At 46.9% G+C, this 15589-nt stretch overlaps 1 protein-coding gene across 1 annotated transcript in view; it reads left to right on the top strand.

Moving 5' to 3' along the window:
* klhl6 (kelch-like family member 6) overlaps positions 1-15589 on the top strand; it is a 67579-nt gene that overhangs the window by 42818 nt on the left and 9172 nt on the right. Inside the window, exons 4-6 of the mRNA XM_070883309.1 lie at positions 2467-2704; positions 6545-6747; positions 8200-8413. Coding sequence (XP_070739410.1) covers positions 2467-2704; positions 6545-6747; positions 8200-8413 — 655 coding nt within the window. The remainder of the gene's footprint in view (positions 1-2466; positions 2705-6544; positions 6748-8199; positions 8414-15589) is intronic.

Genomic DNA, 15589 nt, shown 5'->3' with positions numbered 1-15589 from the left:
TCTCTGGCCCCACCCCCAGCCTCTGACAATGGGGGGCCAGATCTGTTTCCTCTTTTTAAAGGAAGTGTCTCCAGCACGTCCTTTCCCTGTGGGCAGGATGTGCCGTCATAGATCATGCGCCAGAGAAATGTAATTGTTTTTCAAACATTACATGAGTTTTGTGTTAGTTAAGGCGGCATAGGTAATTGCCTCATATCCCAATCTTACAACAACAATAACTTGCATTTATATAGCACCTTTAACATAGTAAAAGGTCCCAGAGTGCATCACTGGAGCGTAATCAGACACAAAGTTGACAACAAGTCAAAGAAGGAGAAATTAGGACAGGTGGAGAAAAGCTTGGTTAAAGAGATAGCTATTAAGGGGGATCTTAAAGGACGAGAGAGAGGTAGAGAGGTGGAGAGGTTTACTGAGGGAATTCCAATGTTTCGGGCCCTGGCAGCTGAAGGCATGGCTGGCAAAGATGGGACGAAGGAAATGGGGGATCCACAAGAGGCCAGAATTGGAGGAACGCAGAAATCTCGGAGGGTTGTAGGGCTGGAGGAGGTTACAGAGATAGGGAGGGGCGAGGCCATGGAGGGACTTGAAAACAAGGATGAAAATTTTAAATTTGAAGCGTTGCTACAACGGGAGTCAATGTAGGTCAGCGAGAACAGGGATGATGGGTGACAGGATTTGGTATGAGTTAGGATACGCGCAGCAGTTTTTGGATGAGCCAAGGTTTACGGAGGGTGCAGGTGGGAGGCTGGTCATGGGAGCATTGGAATAGTCGAGTCTGTAAGTGATAAAGGCACGGATGTGGTTTGCAGCAGCAGATGGACTGAGGCAGGGGTGGAGGTGGGCAGTATTACAGAGGTGGAAGGAGGTAGGTGATGGGGAGGGTACACCTGAAAATGTCCGTAATAATACCTGCCCTCCTGCGTGGCTCAGAGACATGGACCATGTACAGTAGACACCTCAAGTCGCTGGAGAAATAACACCAACGATGTCTCTGCAAGATCCAACATATCCCCTGGGAGGACAGACACACCAACATTAGCATCCTCGTCCAGGCCAACATCCCCAGCAATGAAGCACTGACCACACTTGATCAGTTCCGCTGGGCAGGCCACATAGTTCGCATGCCAGACACGAGACTCCCAAAGCAAGCGCTCTACTCGGAACTCCTTCACGGCAAACGAACCAAAGGTGGGCAGCGGAAACGTTACAAGGACTCCCTCAAAGCCTCCCTGATAAAGTGCGACATCCCTACTGTCACCTGGGAGTCCCTGGCCAAAGACCGCCCGAAGTGGAGGAAGTGCATTCGGGAGGGCGCTGAGCTCCTCGAGTATCTTCGCCAAGAGCATGCAGAAATCAAGCGCTGGCAGCGGAAGGAGCGTGCGGAAAACCAGGCTCCCCGCCTAACCTTCCCTTCAAACACTGTCTGTCCCACCTGTGACAGAGACTGTGGTTCTTGTATTGGACTGTACAGCCACCTAAGAACATGCTAAGAGTGGAAGCAAGTCTTCCTCGATTCCGAGGGACTGCCTATGATAATGATGATGAAGATGATAATATCCCCCTGTAAGGTGTGGGTGCAGTCTTGTGTTCAGCAAGCAGCAATCACAGAGATTCATGTAGACAATAAAATCTATTGATGGTGACATGAACACCACATGATCAATAGATTTTATTGTTTTTTTTCCCCTCGATTTCCTAACCTGTCTCAATGGTGCTGACTTTCACCGAGGTCCAGTTCCATGGGTGGCAGGCACTCTCGTCCAACTCAGAGTGTGTGCTGAGCGGACTGTTCAACATGCAGGCATTGCAGCCAGGTCTGGTATTTCCATTCCCAGGGGTGCTGAGGAAGAAAGAAGACTTGTCTTTCTTGACCTCAGGATGCCCCAAAGCACTTTACAGCCAATGAAGTACTTTTTTTGAAGAGTAGTCACTGGTGTAATGTATTAAATGCGGCAGCCAATTTATGCACAGCAAGGTCCCACAAACAGCAATGTGATAATGACCAGATAATCTGTTTTAGTCATGTTGGTTGAGGGATAAATATTGGCCAGGAGAACACCCCTGCTCGTCTTCAAAATAGTGCCATGAGATCTTTTATGTCCTCTTGAGAGAGCAGACGGGGCCGCGGTTTAACATCTCATCCAAAAGACGGCACTTCTGACAGTGCAGCGCTCCCTGGAGTGTCAGCCTAGAGTGTGTGCTCCAGTCTCTTAAATGGGACTTGAACCCACAACCTTCTGACTCAGAGGTGAGAGTGCTACCCACTGAGCTACGGCTGATACCTGAGGTCAATTCTGATGGCCGTATGATTGCACGGCTGAGATCAGCCCAAGGATTGAACCTAGGACCTTCGTATGACTGAAGAGAGCAAAGTTCCTCATTTTTAACTTGTTTCAGAGTAATCCAAGAGCGAATGCAAAAAGCAATAACTCAGCTTTTACACTCACCCTTTTTTTCGTGGCACAGATTATTTCGGAGAGGACGAAGCCCAGGATGCAGGAGTTCCAGTCAGAGGTCTTCATGATAATAGGTGGCTGCACCAAAGACGAGAAGTTTGTGTCAGAGGTGACCTGTTTGGACCCGCTCCGGCGAAGCCGCCTGGAGGTGGCCAAGCTGCCAATCACAGAGCAGGAGATGGAGAGTGAGAACAAGAAGTGGGTGGAGTTTGCATGTATCACATTCCGCAATGAGGTCTACATCTCAGGTGAGTTGCGCGTTGACAGCCATTTACCCCACTACCCACTGCAATGGCACTTTTCATTTGCTTATTTTGCTCTCATCAAGGTGAGGCCTGGAGAATGGTACACTTTCCACGTCAGGCAACCCAAATCAGCAATAAAACTCAGCTCGGGTCAGTGATGAGTCAGTGTAATGGGAGCTTTACTCTGTATATAACCCATGCTGTACCTGCCCTGGGGGTTAGTTGGGACAGTGTAGAGGGAGCTTTACTCTGTATATAACCCATGCTGTACCTGCCCTGGGGGTTAATTGGGACAGTGTAGAGGGAGCTTTACTCTGTATCTAACCCATGCTGTACCTGCCCTGGGAGTGTTTGATGGGAAAGTGGAGAAGGAGTTTTACTCTGTATCTAACCCGTGCTGTACCTGCCCTGGGAGTGTTTGATGGGACAGTGTAGAGGGAGCTTTACTCTGTATCTAACCCGTGCTGTAACTGCCCTGGGAGTGTTTGATGGGACAGATTAGAAGGAGTTTTACTCTGTATCTAACCCTTGCTGTAACTGCCCTGGGAGTGTTTGATGGGACAGTGTAGAGGGAGCTTTACTCTGTATCTAACCCATGCTGTAACTGCCCTGGGAATGTTTGATGGGACAGATTAGAAGGAGTTTTACTCTGTATCTAACCCTTGCTGTAACTGCCTTGGGAGTGTATGATGGGACAGTGTAGAGGGAGCTTTGTAAACACTGTTATCCCTCACCTTAATGAACATAAAAATTCAGAACAAAAAAGCTGCACATGTCCCATTCCTGGTTCCTGCAGCTCTGTAAACAATTGTTCAGCTGCCTTCCTAAAATAAATCCATTGGCAGTTCTGCACAAATTGGCCTACGGCCAGGCTGATTTCTGGATAGCTCAGTGATGAAAGGCATTCTGAGAGGAAATGAAGATACCAGCAGGAAATATAGCAAGAGATTAAGGGGATCCTCAGATTGCTATTTTTGGCATTCATGAATCCACTCTGCCAACACAGCCTTCTCCATAGTGCTGTTAGACTCCGCGTATTTTCAGAGCTTTTTTCTTTCCCCCCGGTTTTCTCCCCTCGCCACATGAAGACAGTGATTCTCACTGGGATACAACCCTTGATCCTGATGCGCCATTCAATCAGATCATGGTTGATCTGTACCTCAACCCCATTTACCTGCCTTTGATAACCCTTGCCGAGCAAAATCTAGCAATCTCAGTCTCGGAAGCTTCATTTGTCCCAGCATCTACAACTTTTGGGGGAGAGAGTTCCAGGTTTCCACTATCCTTTGTGCGAAAAAGTGCTCCCTGATTTCTCTCCTGAATGGCCTGGCGCTCATTTTTAAATTCTAATTATAGCTCTTTGTTCTAGATTCCCTCACCAGAAGAAATAGCTTCTCTTATCCACTCTATCGAATCCTTTTATCATTTCACCTCTCAACCTTCTAGACTCAAGGGAATACAAGCTTATGCAACCCGCCATCAAATCACAGAATGATACCACTCAGAAAGAGGCTATTCAGCCCATTGCGAGCTCTTCAAAAGAGCTCTCCAATTATCCCCATTCCCCTACCCATTTCCCATTGCCCTGCTAATTTTTCTCCTTCACTCATCCAATTGCCTTTTACCAGCCATGGCTCAGTGGTAGCACCCTTGCCTCTGAATCAGAAGGTTGCGGGCTCTAAGTCCCATTGCAGAGACTAGAACACCAAAATCTAGGCTGACACTCCAGTGCAGTACTGAGGGAGTGCAGCACTGTCAGAGGTGCCGGCTTTTGGATGAGCCATTAAACCAAGGCCCTGTCTGCTCTCTCAGGTGGCCATAAAAGATCCCAGGACACTATTTTGAAGAGGAGCAGGGGAGTTATCACCCGTGTCCTAGCCCGTATTTTTCCCTCAATCAACATCACTAAAACAGATTATCTGGTCATTATCACATTGCTGTTTGGGGGAGCTTGCTGTGCGTAGATTGGCTGCCTCGTTTCCTACATTACAACAGTGGCTACGCTTCAAAAAAAGTAATTGGCTGTGAAGCATTTTGAGATGTCTTGAGGTCATGAAAGGCGCTATATAAATACAAGACTTCCTATCTTTGAAACTCATTATTGAATCTGCTTCCACTACCCTTTCAGGTGGTGCATTCCAGATCATAACAATTTGCTGCGTAAAGAAAATTCTCCTCATGTCGCCTCTGGTTCTTTTGCCAATTACCTTAAATCTGTGTCCTCTGGTTACCGACCCTTATGACATTGGAAAATTTCTCTTTATTTACTCTATCAAAACCCTTCATGATTTTGAACACCTCTTTTAAATCTTCCCTTAACCTCTGCTCTAAACAGAACAACCCCAGCTCTCTTGTCTCTGCACATGACTGAAGTCCCGCATCCCTGATACCATTCTAGTAAATCGCCTCTGCACCCTCTCTAAGGCCTTGACATCCTTCCTAAAGTACGGTGCCCAGAATTGGCCAAACCCACGAGTTATAAAGATTTAGCATAACTTCTTTACTTTTGTACTCTATGGCTCTGTTTATAAAGCCATGGTTCCTGTTTTGTTTTTTAACAGTCTTCTCAACTTCACCTTCAAAGATTTATGCATGTACACCCCCAGATTCCTGCACCCGATTTAAAACTGTACCATTTAGTTTATATTGCCTCTCCAAAATGCATCACTTCACACTTCTCTACATTAAATTCCATATGCCATGTGTCTGCCCATTTCACCAGTCTGTCTATGTCCTCCTGAAACTTGTTCTCATAATTTAACCCTCTAAGCCCCAATCTCATTCTGGTGAATGTGCGCTGCACCTCCTCCAAAGCCAATATCTCTTTCCTGAGGTGTGGTGCCCAGAACTGAACACGGTGCTCCAGGTGGGGACTGACCAAGACTCCGTACAGCTGAAGCATCACTTCCTCCACTTTGTATTCCCAGTCCCTTAAGATAAAGGCCAACATTCCAATAGCCTTTTGATTACGTTTCGTATCTGCACTATCTTTTAGTGATTTGTGTACTTGGACTCCCAAATCTCTCTGCTCCTCCACAATACCTAGTCCTCACCAGGGACCAGCTCGCCAGACACAGAGTACCTCAACCAAGTGACCAATCTTCATGTCTGTGTCGAGTCAATTTGTGTTGGCTGAGTTTGTTGATTGTCGGCTGGGTGGGGGAGGGGGGGCGGGGTGGTGGTGGGGGGCAGAGGGGAGCATCATTGCTGAGCCACAACCTGCCCCACCTGACGATCACACACGTGCACTTTCCATCAGGGTCAGTGGAACATTGGCTGATTTCCACCCCCTATCTTGTGTTCGTCAGGTGACCACTCACATTGCCTCAACCGCTACCTCGGGTTTTAGTGGTACCGACTCGGGATCAAACCTGGGATTTTACTTGCTGCTCTGGGTTAGTGCTACACTGGCCGTATTTTTACTCACTAGGCCATCGGGGGAACCTTTAGAACTGTTCCAGGCAAAGCGGGGAAATGCAGTAGACTGTCGAAGTTCTAATGTCACTCAGGGTGGAAGGGGCAGCCCAGTAAGTTCATGCCCTCCAATGATGAGTGTGATGTATTCATATGACATCACTGACAACACACTATACAAGATGGTTCCAATACATCATGTGATTTTTATTGTATTAACTTCAGAAGTTGCACTACCACAGCAGTCCACTAGGTGGAGCAGCAGTCCACTAGGGGGAGCTGTATATTACAATGAGGTGTATTTTTCACCATGAGGTCCCAGCTTCAGGAGGTGTCAACAATTTCTTTCATGAGAATTCACCATGAAAATCAAAGTCATGGTTAGTGTGACTGGAAGATTAACTGTCATATTTCTGTGTGGCTTTCCAGGTGGAAAAGAAACACAGCACGAGGTGTGGAAGTACAACGCCTCCTTAAATAAGTGGATTCAAGTTGAATATTTAAACACTGGGCGGTGGCGGCACAAGATGGCGGTTCTGAGCGGCAAGGTGTATGCAGTGGGAGGTTTCGATGGCATTACCCGCCTCAACAGTGTGGAAGCATACGACCCCTTTCACAACTGCTGGACAGAGGTATCTATTGAGCTGAACAGCAAACGGCCAAATGGAAATATCAATCAGTACTTTATCGAGTTTTTTTCTATAGTGTGCATTTCTTGTACATTTCACACTTTATTTCCTGTGTCACAATTTTTCTGTAATGCTACTTCTGTCATAAGAACATAAGAAATAGGAGCACAATAGGCCATTTGGCCCCTCGAGCCTGCTACGCCATTCAATAAAATCATGGCTAATCTGATCTTGGCCTCAACTGCCCCCTCCCCATAACCCTTGACTCCCCTATAGTTCAAAAATCTGTCTATCTCCACCATAAATATATTCAATGACCCAGCCTCCACAGCTCTCTGGAATAGAGAATTCCAAAGATTCACGACCCAGGAGAGAAGAAATTCCTCCTCATTTCCGTTTTAAATGGGTGACCCCTTATTCTGAAACTATGCCCTCTAGTTCTAGATTCCCCCACCAGGGGAAACATCCTCTTTGCATCTACCCTGTCAAGCCCCTTCAAAATCATATACATTTCAATAAGATCACCTCTAAGTCTTCTAAACTCCCAATGAATATAGGCCCAACCTGCTCAACCTTTCTTCATATGACAACCCCTTCATCTCAGGAATCAACCCTGTGAACCTTCTCTGAACTGCCTCCAGTGCAACTTTATCTTTCCTTAAATCAATCATTTAGTACCTCAGCCATGCCTCTGTCAACACCAATAGATCTCCAATTTGGTCCCTAATTGGCCCCACTGCTCCTTTGACTCTATTACGCTACTTGGTGTATTTTATTGGCCACCAAATAGAGGGAAGAGGATAGAGGAGCAGATTTGCAAGGAAATTACTGAGAGGTGCAGAAACTATAGAGTAGTGATAATAGGAGACTTTAACTACCCCAATATTGAATGGGGGGAGGGGGGGAAGGGAGAAGAGAGAAAAACTAAAGTAAATATATTTTTTCTCTCTTGCGTTTCTTACATCCCACTCCAGAGACTTTGAGCACAAAAATCTAGGCTGACACTCCAGTGTAATAGTGAAGGAGCTCTGCAATGTCAGAGGTGCTGTTTTTTCAGATGAGACGTTAAACCAAGGCCCTGTCTGCCCTCTCAGGTGGATGTAAATGAACCTATGGCACTCTTTCAAAGAAGAGCAGGGGAGTTACCCCAGTGACCTGGCCAATATTTATCCTTCAATCAACATCGCAAAAGCAGATTATCTGGTCATTATCACATTGCTGTGTGTGGGAGCTTGCTGCACTGCTGCATTTCCCACATTACAACACTGACTGCACTTCAAAAGTACCTAATTGGCTGTAAAGCGCTTTGGGATGTCAGGTGGTTGTGAAAGGCTCTATGTAAATGCAAGTCTTACTTTCCTTCATTCTTAAAGCAATCACAACTCTTATTCCGAAAGCTGCCTTTTCATTCTGTGAATCAGTTAAACGTGACCCAAACTGTTCCTTCTGTCGCAGGTGGTTCCGCTCCTTGTCAATGTGAGTTCATTTGCTGCCACCACCTACAATAAGAAGCTATATGTCATTGGAGGAGGACCCAATGGGAAGCTGGCCACAGACAGGACCCAATGCTACGACCCAGCAGTCAATAAATGGAGCCTCAAGTCACCCATGCCTATTGAAGCCAAGTGCATCAATGCTGTTACATTCAATGACCATGTTTATGTTGTAGGTATGTGGACTGCGTGCTTTGCTGTGAGTGGTGAGTGCAGATGTTAACACCTGGGCAAAGAGTTTGGGTACAACTTTCTGTTAAACGAAGCAAAGGATCTTTTGGAACGTGCAAAGGCCATCGGACCATTAATTTAGATTGTGGCCGATCTGTACCTCCACTCCATTTTCCCATCGTTGATCCATATCCGTTGCCGCCTTTACCTATTAAAAAGCTACTGATCTCAAAATTGACAATTTAAAATGACCCAGCATCCATAGCTCTTTGGATGAGAGAGTTCCAGCTTGCTACTATACTGAATGTGAAAAAGTGCTTCTTGTTTTCCCTCCTGATTTTCCAGAATTCACAACACCTAGCAGGTCAATATTTCTCATATTCCCAAAATCGGGAAGTGGCCCTTAAAGACCCCTCATCCAAAGAAATCTCACCCAGCTTCCTGAATTCCTGATATTCAGAAAGATCTTTGCTGGCACCTCGGTATCCCTCAGTGTCAATAAACAATTTAAGCTCTTCTGAGGCTTGCTGTGAAGATAAAGGGCCGTGGAGAGGTACCTCTCCTGCTTTGAGGCAGGTATTTCTGACTGGCTGGCCGGTGGATTTAATGGTGGGATATAGAAGGGCCTGATTACCCCTGTCCTGTACCCAGCACACAAGCAGTCTGGGATTGAGTTAGTTGGCACCACACTATCAACTTCGCGGCAGAAGAACTGTGACGATTTCAAAGTGCGCGCCTCCCCCCCTCCCTTCCCCCCACCTCCCATCCTGCCACCCCGCCCCCCCGCCATGGTTTGGTATCTCATTCTTGTCTTGAAATTTATTGAAAGACGACAAACGCTTTTTCACTGCTCAGCTCTATGGTGTTCCTCGACATTTAGAATGGCCACTTCCGGGCTTCCGTAGCGTTCAGTGAAAAACATCCATGATTAAAACTGGCTCTGACTAGTTTTTTGGACACGTGCCTTGTGATGATGCTATTATTGTCTCATCACACTGACCTTTCTGCACATTATTGTTTGCTCAATAATCTGCTGCCTGTATCCTAACTTGCACCAAGTCCTGTTCACCCATCACCCCTGTGCTCGCTGACCTGCATTGACTCCCGGTCCGGCAACACTTCGATTTTAAAAATTCACATTCTCCTGTTCAAATCAATCCATGGCCTCGCTCCTCCAGCCCGACAGCCCTCGAAATCTCTGCATTCCTCCAACTCTGGCTTTTTGTGCATCCCCACTTCTTTGCCCCACCATTGGTGGCCATGGCCTCAGGCGCCTCGGCCCTAAGCTCTGGAATTCCCTCCTCAAAACTCTTTGCTCTTTCTTCTCCTTTGAGACGCGGCTTAAAACCTACCTAACTCTTTGACTAAGCGTTTGGTCATCTGTCCTATCTTCCATTCTTTGGGTCGGTGTAAATTTTGTGTTTGATTATGCTCCTGCTAAGCACCTTGGGACATTTCACCACGTTAAAGGAACGATATAATTACAGCGGCCTCGAAATTTGTCTCGGGCAGTGGCACGAAACGGGTTGTATCGGATCGGCCCGTTATACACCACGCCTGGTACACAGCTCGGTTTGCGCACCGCCCGAGACGAATTTCTAGACCAAGTTGTTGTTGGTGGAAACATTCTCAAATTGTGGGACTAGCCAAACCTTTTCTCAGTACTTTGCCAGAGATCATTCCTTTGAATGTAATGAACGTTTCCTTCGTGCATGTAGATCCGAGCACAATGTGGATCGGGAATGCTGCTAAAGGAGGCTGGGAACAGTAGTAGGGAGCGATGTGAACCAATAACACGTCCAATCACAGCTACACTAAGACACACAGGGAAAATAGCCAAGCTTAATGTGCTGGCTAGGATCTGATTCCGTGCTGATCTTTACATGTGTATGAGGGAAGTGAGGAACAGGTGTTAAAGGCAGGAATTTCAAATTTGAGGTCAACCTCAAAGTGTTTGACAGCTGAAATCAGGGAACCTTGCCAAGCAGGCAAACAATTTAAAAAATCAGCATCGAAATAGGAAGGCTATAAGCTACGCATTTAGTTTACAATTTTATTGGTAACTTTAAACCCTGAAAAAACACAGTATCGTTCTTGCAGAACTGACCTGATTGTGACTGGCAGATTCTGTGGTGTGCAGGTGATCAGATCTCTTCCAAGTAAAAACTACAAGGAAGTTTCCAGCAGTGCAGTGCTTCAGAATCTTTTTAAGAGCGTGATGTAAACATTTCTTAAGAACTACATAATTGTATCTATGGAAAAATACCAGAGCCAGGGCTGGAATTACGAACTGACAACAATGCTACTCCATCAGCGAATGGAACACACTGCCTTTAATTTAGTTTACTTGGGAGTGACAACAGAATACACATTTGGTGAATTATATTTTAATCAGCTTAATACATTCACAATTAAACCCAATGAAGGTGTCCGGCCTTTAGCCAAATTATAGTAATCACAATCCAGATCACTGCAGTAAAACACTTAGAAATAACACAATTTCTGCTTGAAGCGGTTGCCTTTTCCAATGGAAGGGGTGGAAGGGTATGGTTGTGTAGTGGTTGTCTTATGGTTTGAAGGCCTCCAGTGAGTCACCGGGGCTAAGGGGTGCCGTGGCCGCAGCCCAGTACCGAGACGATCGCGGCCTGGACCCCGCGAAAGGAGCGGCGAGTGGCCCGACCGGTGAGGGGGCGGGAGATAAAAGATGCCGGTGTGCGGCGCCCTGCGATGGGTGACCGGCACGCTTTGCGACCCCTGAGGTTGGCGGGGGCATCGCCTGCGACAGCCTCACAGGGTGCTGGTCAATTTCCGCTGCGGGGCGAGAAAGGAATGCCGCGCATGCTGATGATGTCATTGCTGGAGGCGCGGCGGTCCGGGGTGCTATCGGCGGGGTGCGCTCTACCATTTTCCACCTCCACTAACTACTGCACAATTTTACAGGAGCCGATAGCACCACCCCGACCAAAAACAATTTTGCGCCCCATTAGCGCCCCCCAGAGACGTTAATGGGAGGTGCACAACAGGGCAATTTTGGCCCCATAATCTTAAAACTAGAGCTAGTCCGTTCAGGAATAAAATCAGGAAGCACCTTTTAACACCAAGGGTAGTGGAATTCTGGAACTCTCTTTGTTGTGTTCATACTCTATTTGTTTGTTACAGTTCATCAGACAGGCATTGGGACCCTGCGGGAGCTAGTCACAGTTGCTGTAAACATGCTGGTTCATGCTGGTTTAGGGACACCATTTTGGGATTTGCTATAAAGGATACAGTTAGTTACATTACTCCTGTTGCAGTTAGTCTGTTTATTTACATACACAGCATTATTTGGCGACGAGGATGAATGAAATTAACCTCCTGCCTTTCCTCTCCATACCCGGGGTCCCGTCAATTCTGTGGCCAAGATGGATAAAAGGTTTTTCTACGTACATCACGTCGAGTGGGCTATACGGCGACAACGTAACACCAGCTCGCTGCCACGCAATACTTATCCACTGTCCCTGCACCGAAGGCCAACGTATCTTTGGCCAAATTGAAGACACGGAGTCCTACGACAAAACAGTAAGCGCCCTAGAGAACTATTTTGGGCCAAAGAAAAGTATCATGATGGAGAGATACAATTTTCGTCAAAGGTGGCAAGGGAACAGTGAATCAATCAAACAGTACATCATTTCATTAACTGAACTGGCCGCTACGTGTAACTTTGGAGCACTCACAGAGGAAATGATCACCGATCAAATGATTGAGAAAACAACGATCCCCCGCATTCGGGAATGCTTACTAATGGAGAATGACAAAGTGACATTGGACAAAGCAACTAATTTGGTCATCCAAATCGAATCAATGCTTTCTGATTCAAAAGCGATCAGATCCCCATCTCCCCCGGTGCAGCAGATTGCAGCTACAGCCCATGTGCATGGCGTTCATCCAAAGTGGAAATCACAGCAGAGACCCAGGGCTAGTAATAAGCCACCCATTACGGATCGTGAGTTTAACTTCCACTGCTTTAACTGTGGGGACAAATCACATTCAGCATAGAGTTCTAACTGCCCTGCACGTGGGAAGAAATGGTAAAATGAACCATTTTGCTCGTGTATGTTGCACATCGCAGCACATTCGACAGGTAGACAACCCCAATAATGATGAACCCAGTATGGTTTACACCATTAGTGACATTTTGCACATCGGTCTGGGCAAATTCAAGGACTGTGAGGTAAACATTGACGGCACGCCTTGCTGCCTCCTCATTGACCTTGGAGCCAATGTCTCCATATTGAGCGAGGCTGTGTTCAAAACCCACTTCACGCACTGTCGACTGCAGGCCGCAACTTCCACTCTACATGCGTACACCGACTCCAAAATTGAGGTACTTGGGGTCATATCTGTCCCGATATACCACAAGGACATAACACTGGAGAACTTTTCCTTTCATGTCGCGAAGGGACAAAGCTTCATGGTGTTGACCTTTTTGACAAGCTTGGGTTCAAAGTTTATGAGTCAACCGGCACACCTGTGTACACGGTGGATTTTGACAAGCAGTATCCCTCAATCTTCACAGGGTTTGGAGTGACAACAAAATTCTGCCATCGTCCCCGCATTGACCCTTCCGTCAAACCGGTTACGTAGCGACTTCACCGTCTACCTTTCGCGGTTCGCAACCGAGTATCCGGAAAAATAATGCGACTTGAATCTCAGGGAATCATTGAGAGCATCAACTCCTCACCCTGTATCTCAAACTTAGTCATTGCTTGGCGTAAAAATGGGGAGATCTGCCTATGCATCGACTTGAAAGAGGTCAACAAGACCATCAACCCCAACAAGTAACCTCTTCCTACCATCGACGAACTGTCTTTAGAATTCCACGGCTCAATAGTTTCCATGAAATGCGACATGTGCCGCAGTTACCTACAAATACCCCTAGCGGAGGACAGCAAACCGCTCACGGCATTCACGACGCATGATGGTCTATATCAGTATCGATGCATGCCCTACGGACTATCTTCTGCACCAAATGCATTTCAGAAGATTGTCACTACTATGCTAGCAGGCATAGAGGGAGCCCTCAATCTGCTTGACGATATCATCGTCCATGGATGGGCAATGGAAGAACATGACCAGTGACTTCACGCAGTTATGGCTAGACTTGCTACATATAACATTATGCTTAATGTCGATAAGTGTACATTCGCTGCTGGAGAAATAAACTTTCTGGGCTACAGAGTCACAGCACAAGGTGTCAAGCCAATGCTTGACAACATTGACGATCCAGCGAATGCAGGAGGCTACCAACGTCAAAGAACTTTCATCATGCCTCGGCACTTGCAACTTCTATCCGAAGTTCGTCCCGCACTACATGCACATTGCCGAACCACTTCGCAGGTTGCTGCGCAAGGACGTCCCTTGGGAATGGACAGATTCCCAAGCTCAGGCATTCACCACGCTTAAGGAGAAAATCACATCCCCTCCTATCCTCGTGCACTTTGCATCCGAATGCCACTACATACGTCACTATGGATGCATCAGGCACCGCCATGGGTGCTGTGCTCTCGCAATGGATTGACGGCCTGGAACACCCACTAGCCTTTGCTTCTCGCATGATCTCGTCTGCAGTACGTAAATACTCTACAGGGGAACGTGAAGCACTCGCTTGTATCTACGCATGTGAACGCTGGCACATCTACCTCTATGGCAGGAAATTTACCCTCCGTATGGATCACCAAGGGATCAAGGGGTATGAAGAGAAAGCAGGAAGGGGGTACTGAGATGAAGGATCAGCTATGATCTTATTGAATGGTGGTGTGGGCTCGAAGAGCCGAATGGCCTATTTTCTATGCACTTATTTTCTATGTTTCTATGTAACTACGCTACTGGCTACAATTGGATCTGGGCACAGACCACTACGAATCAGCCGATGGTCAGATTGCCTTCATCAGTATAACTTTGATGTACAGTACATCGCTGGCAGTCGTAACCACGTAGCTGACATGCTCAGCCACTCGACACCTGCTTCGGACTCTGGTGCTGACTTATTCACAGATGACGACACATATGTCACGTCGATCATCACTCAGTCCATCTGAAACCTTGTCTCCTGCGACGAACTCAAAACCGAATCACAGTGCAATGCTATGCTCCAGTACATGTGCCACTTCCTGCAGATTGAGTGGCCTAAGCAAATACTGGAAGAGCTGAAAACCCTCCACAGACTTCGCGATGAATTTTCCATTTGGAACGATGGCTGTCTAGCTCATGTGATAGAGCAGTAATTCCCAAGTTGCTTTAACAGTGCATTCTCTCATTGGCACACGATGGACACCCTGGCATTGTCCGCATGAAGCAGCGATGTTGCAATTCAGTATGGTGGCCTGGGATCGAGGAGTTTATCTCACACTGTGAAGCATGCAGTCTGAGCGAAAAGGCCACAAACATCCGGCCAGTGCCAATGAAGCACATTCCATGGCCACAAAGACCATGGCAACAACTTCAGTTAGATATCTTCGGTCCAGTTGAAGCAGCTCCACAACACCAGCATTACCTTGTTGTAGTACATGACCTGCATTCCAAATGGCCAGAAATCGTTACAAGTTCAGTGACCTCATCAACAATCATCACTATTCTGCAGTGTATGTTCACGAAGTGGGGCCTCCCAGAGGTCATAATCACTGACAATGGACCACAGTTTGTGTCCAACCAGTTCGCGGATTTCCTAACTCATCATGCTATTGAGCATCGCCTTACTGCTCGGTACAATCCTCAAAGCAACAAAGGTATTGAGCGATTTAACCGCGTCATCAAAGAGGGTTTGAAAGCCAATCCTGCAGCAGGCCAAACATTCGACGAAGCGGTACAAACCATTCCCCACACATACCATTCGACAAAACACTCTCTAACGGGGAAAACACCCGCCGAGCTCATGATTGGGCAGAATCTTCGCTGGCTACTGGACATTCTCAAACCCCCAGCCTAACCTGGCGCAAAGATAACCACACTCGTATCTCAGGTTTCAGAACACCAACGAAAAGCGAAGTCAAACACCGACACAAAACGACGCACTCAAAAGCCCCAACTGAAGAATGGAGATTGGGTCAGAATTAAGTGCCCAAACTGTAGTCATAAGCTTACAGCTTCACTTTCACTTCCAAAACAGATCGGACGAAAGTTCAGTCCTCACACCTACGAGCTCA

This window comes from Pristiophorus japonicus, chromosome 6 (genome assembly GCF_044704955.1).
Source record: "Pristiophorus japonicus isolate sPriJap1 chromosome 6, sPriJap1.hap1, whole genome shotgun sequence".
NCBI classification, from domain to species: domain Eukaryota; kingdom Metazoa; phylum Chordata; class Chondrichthyes; family Pristiophoridae; genus Pristiophorus; species Pristiophorus japonicus.
Note: the sequence above shows the minus strand (reverse complement) of the source record. Positions and strands in the feature narration are given on the sequence as shown.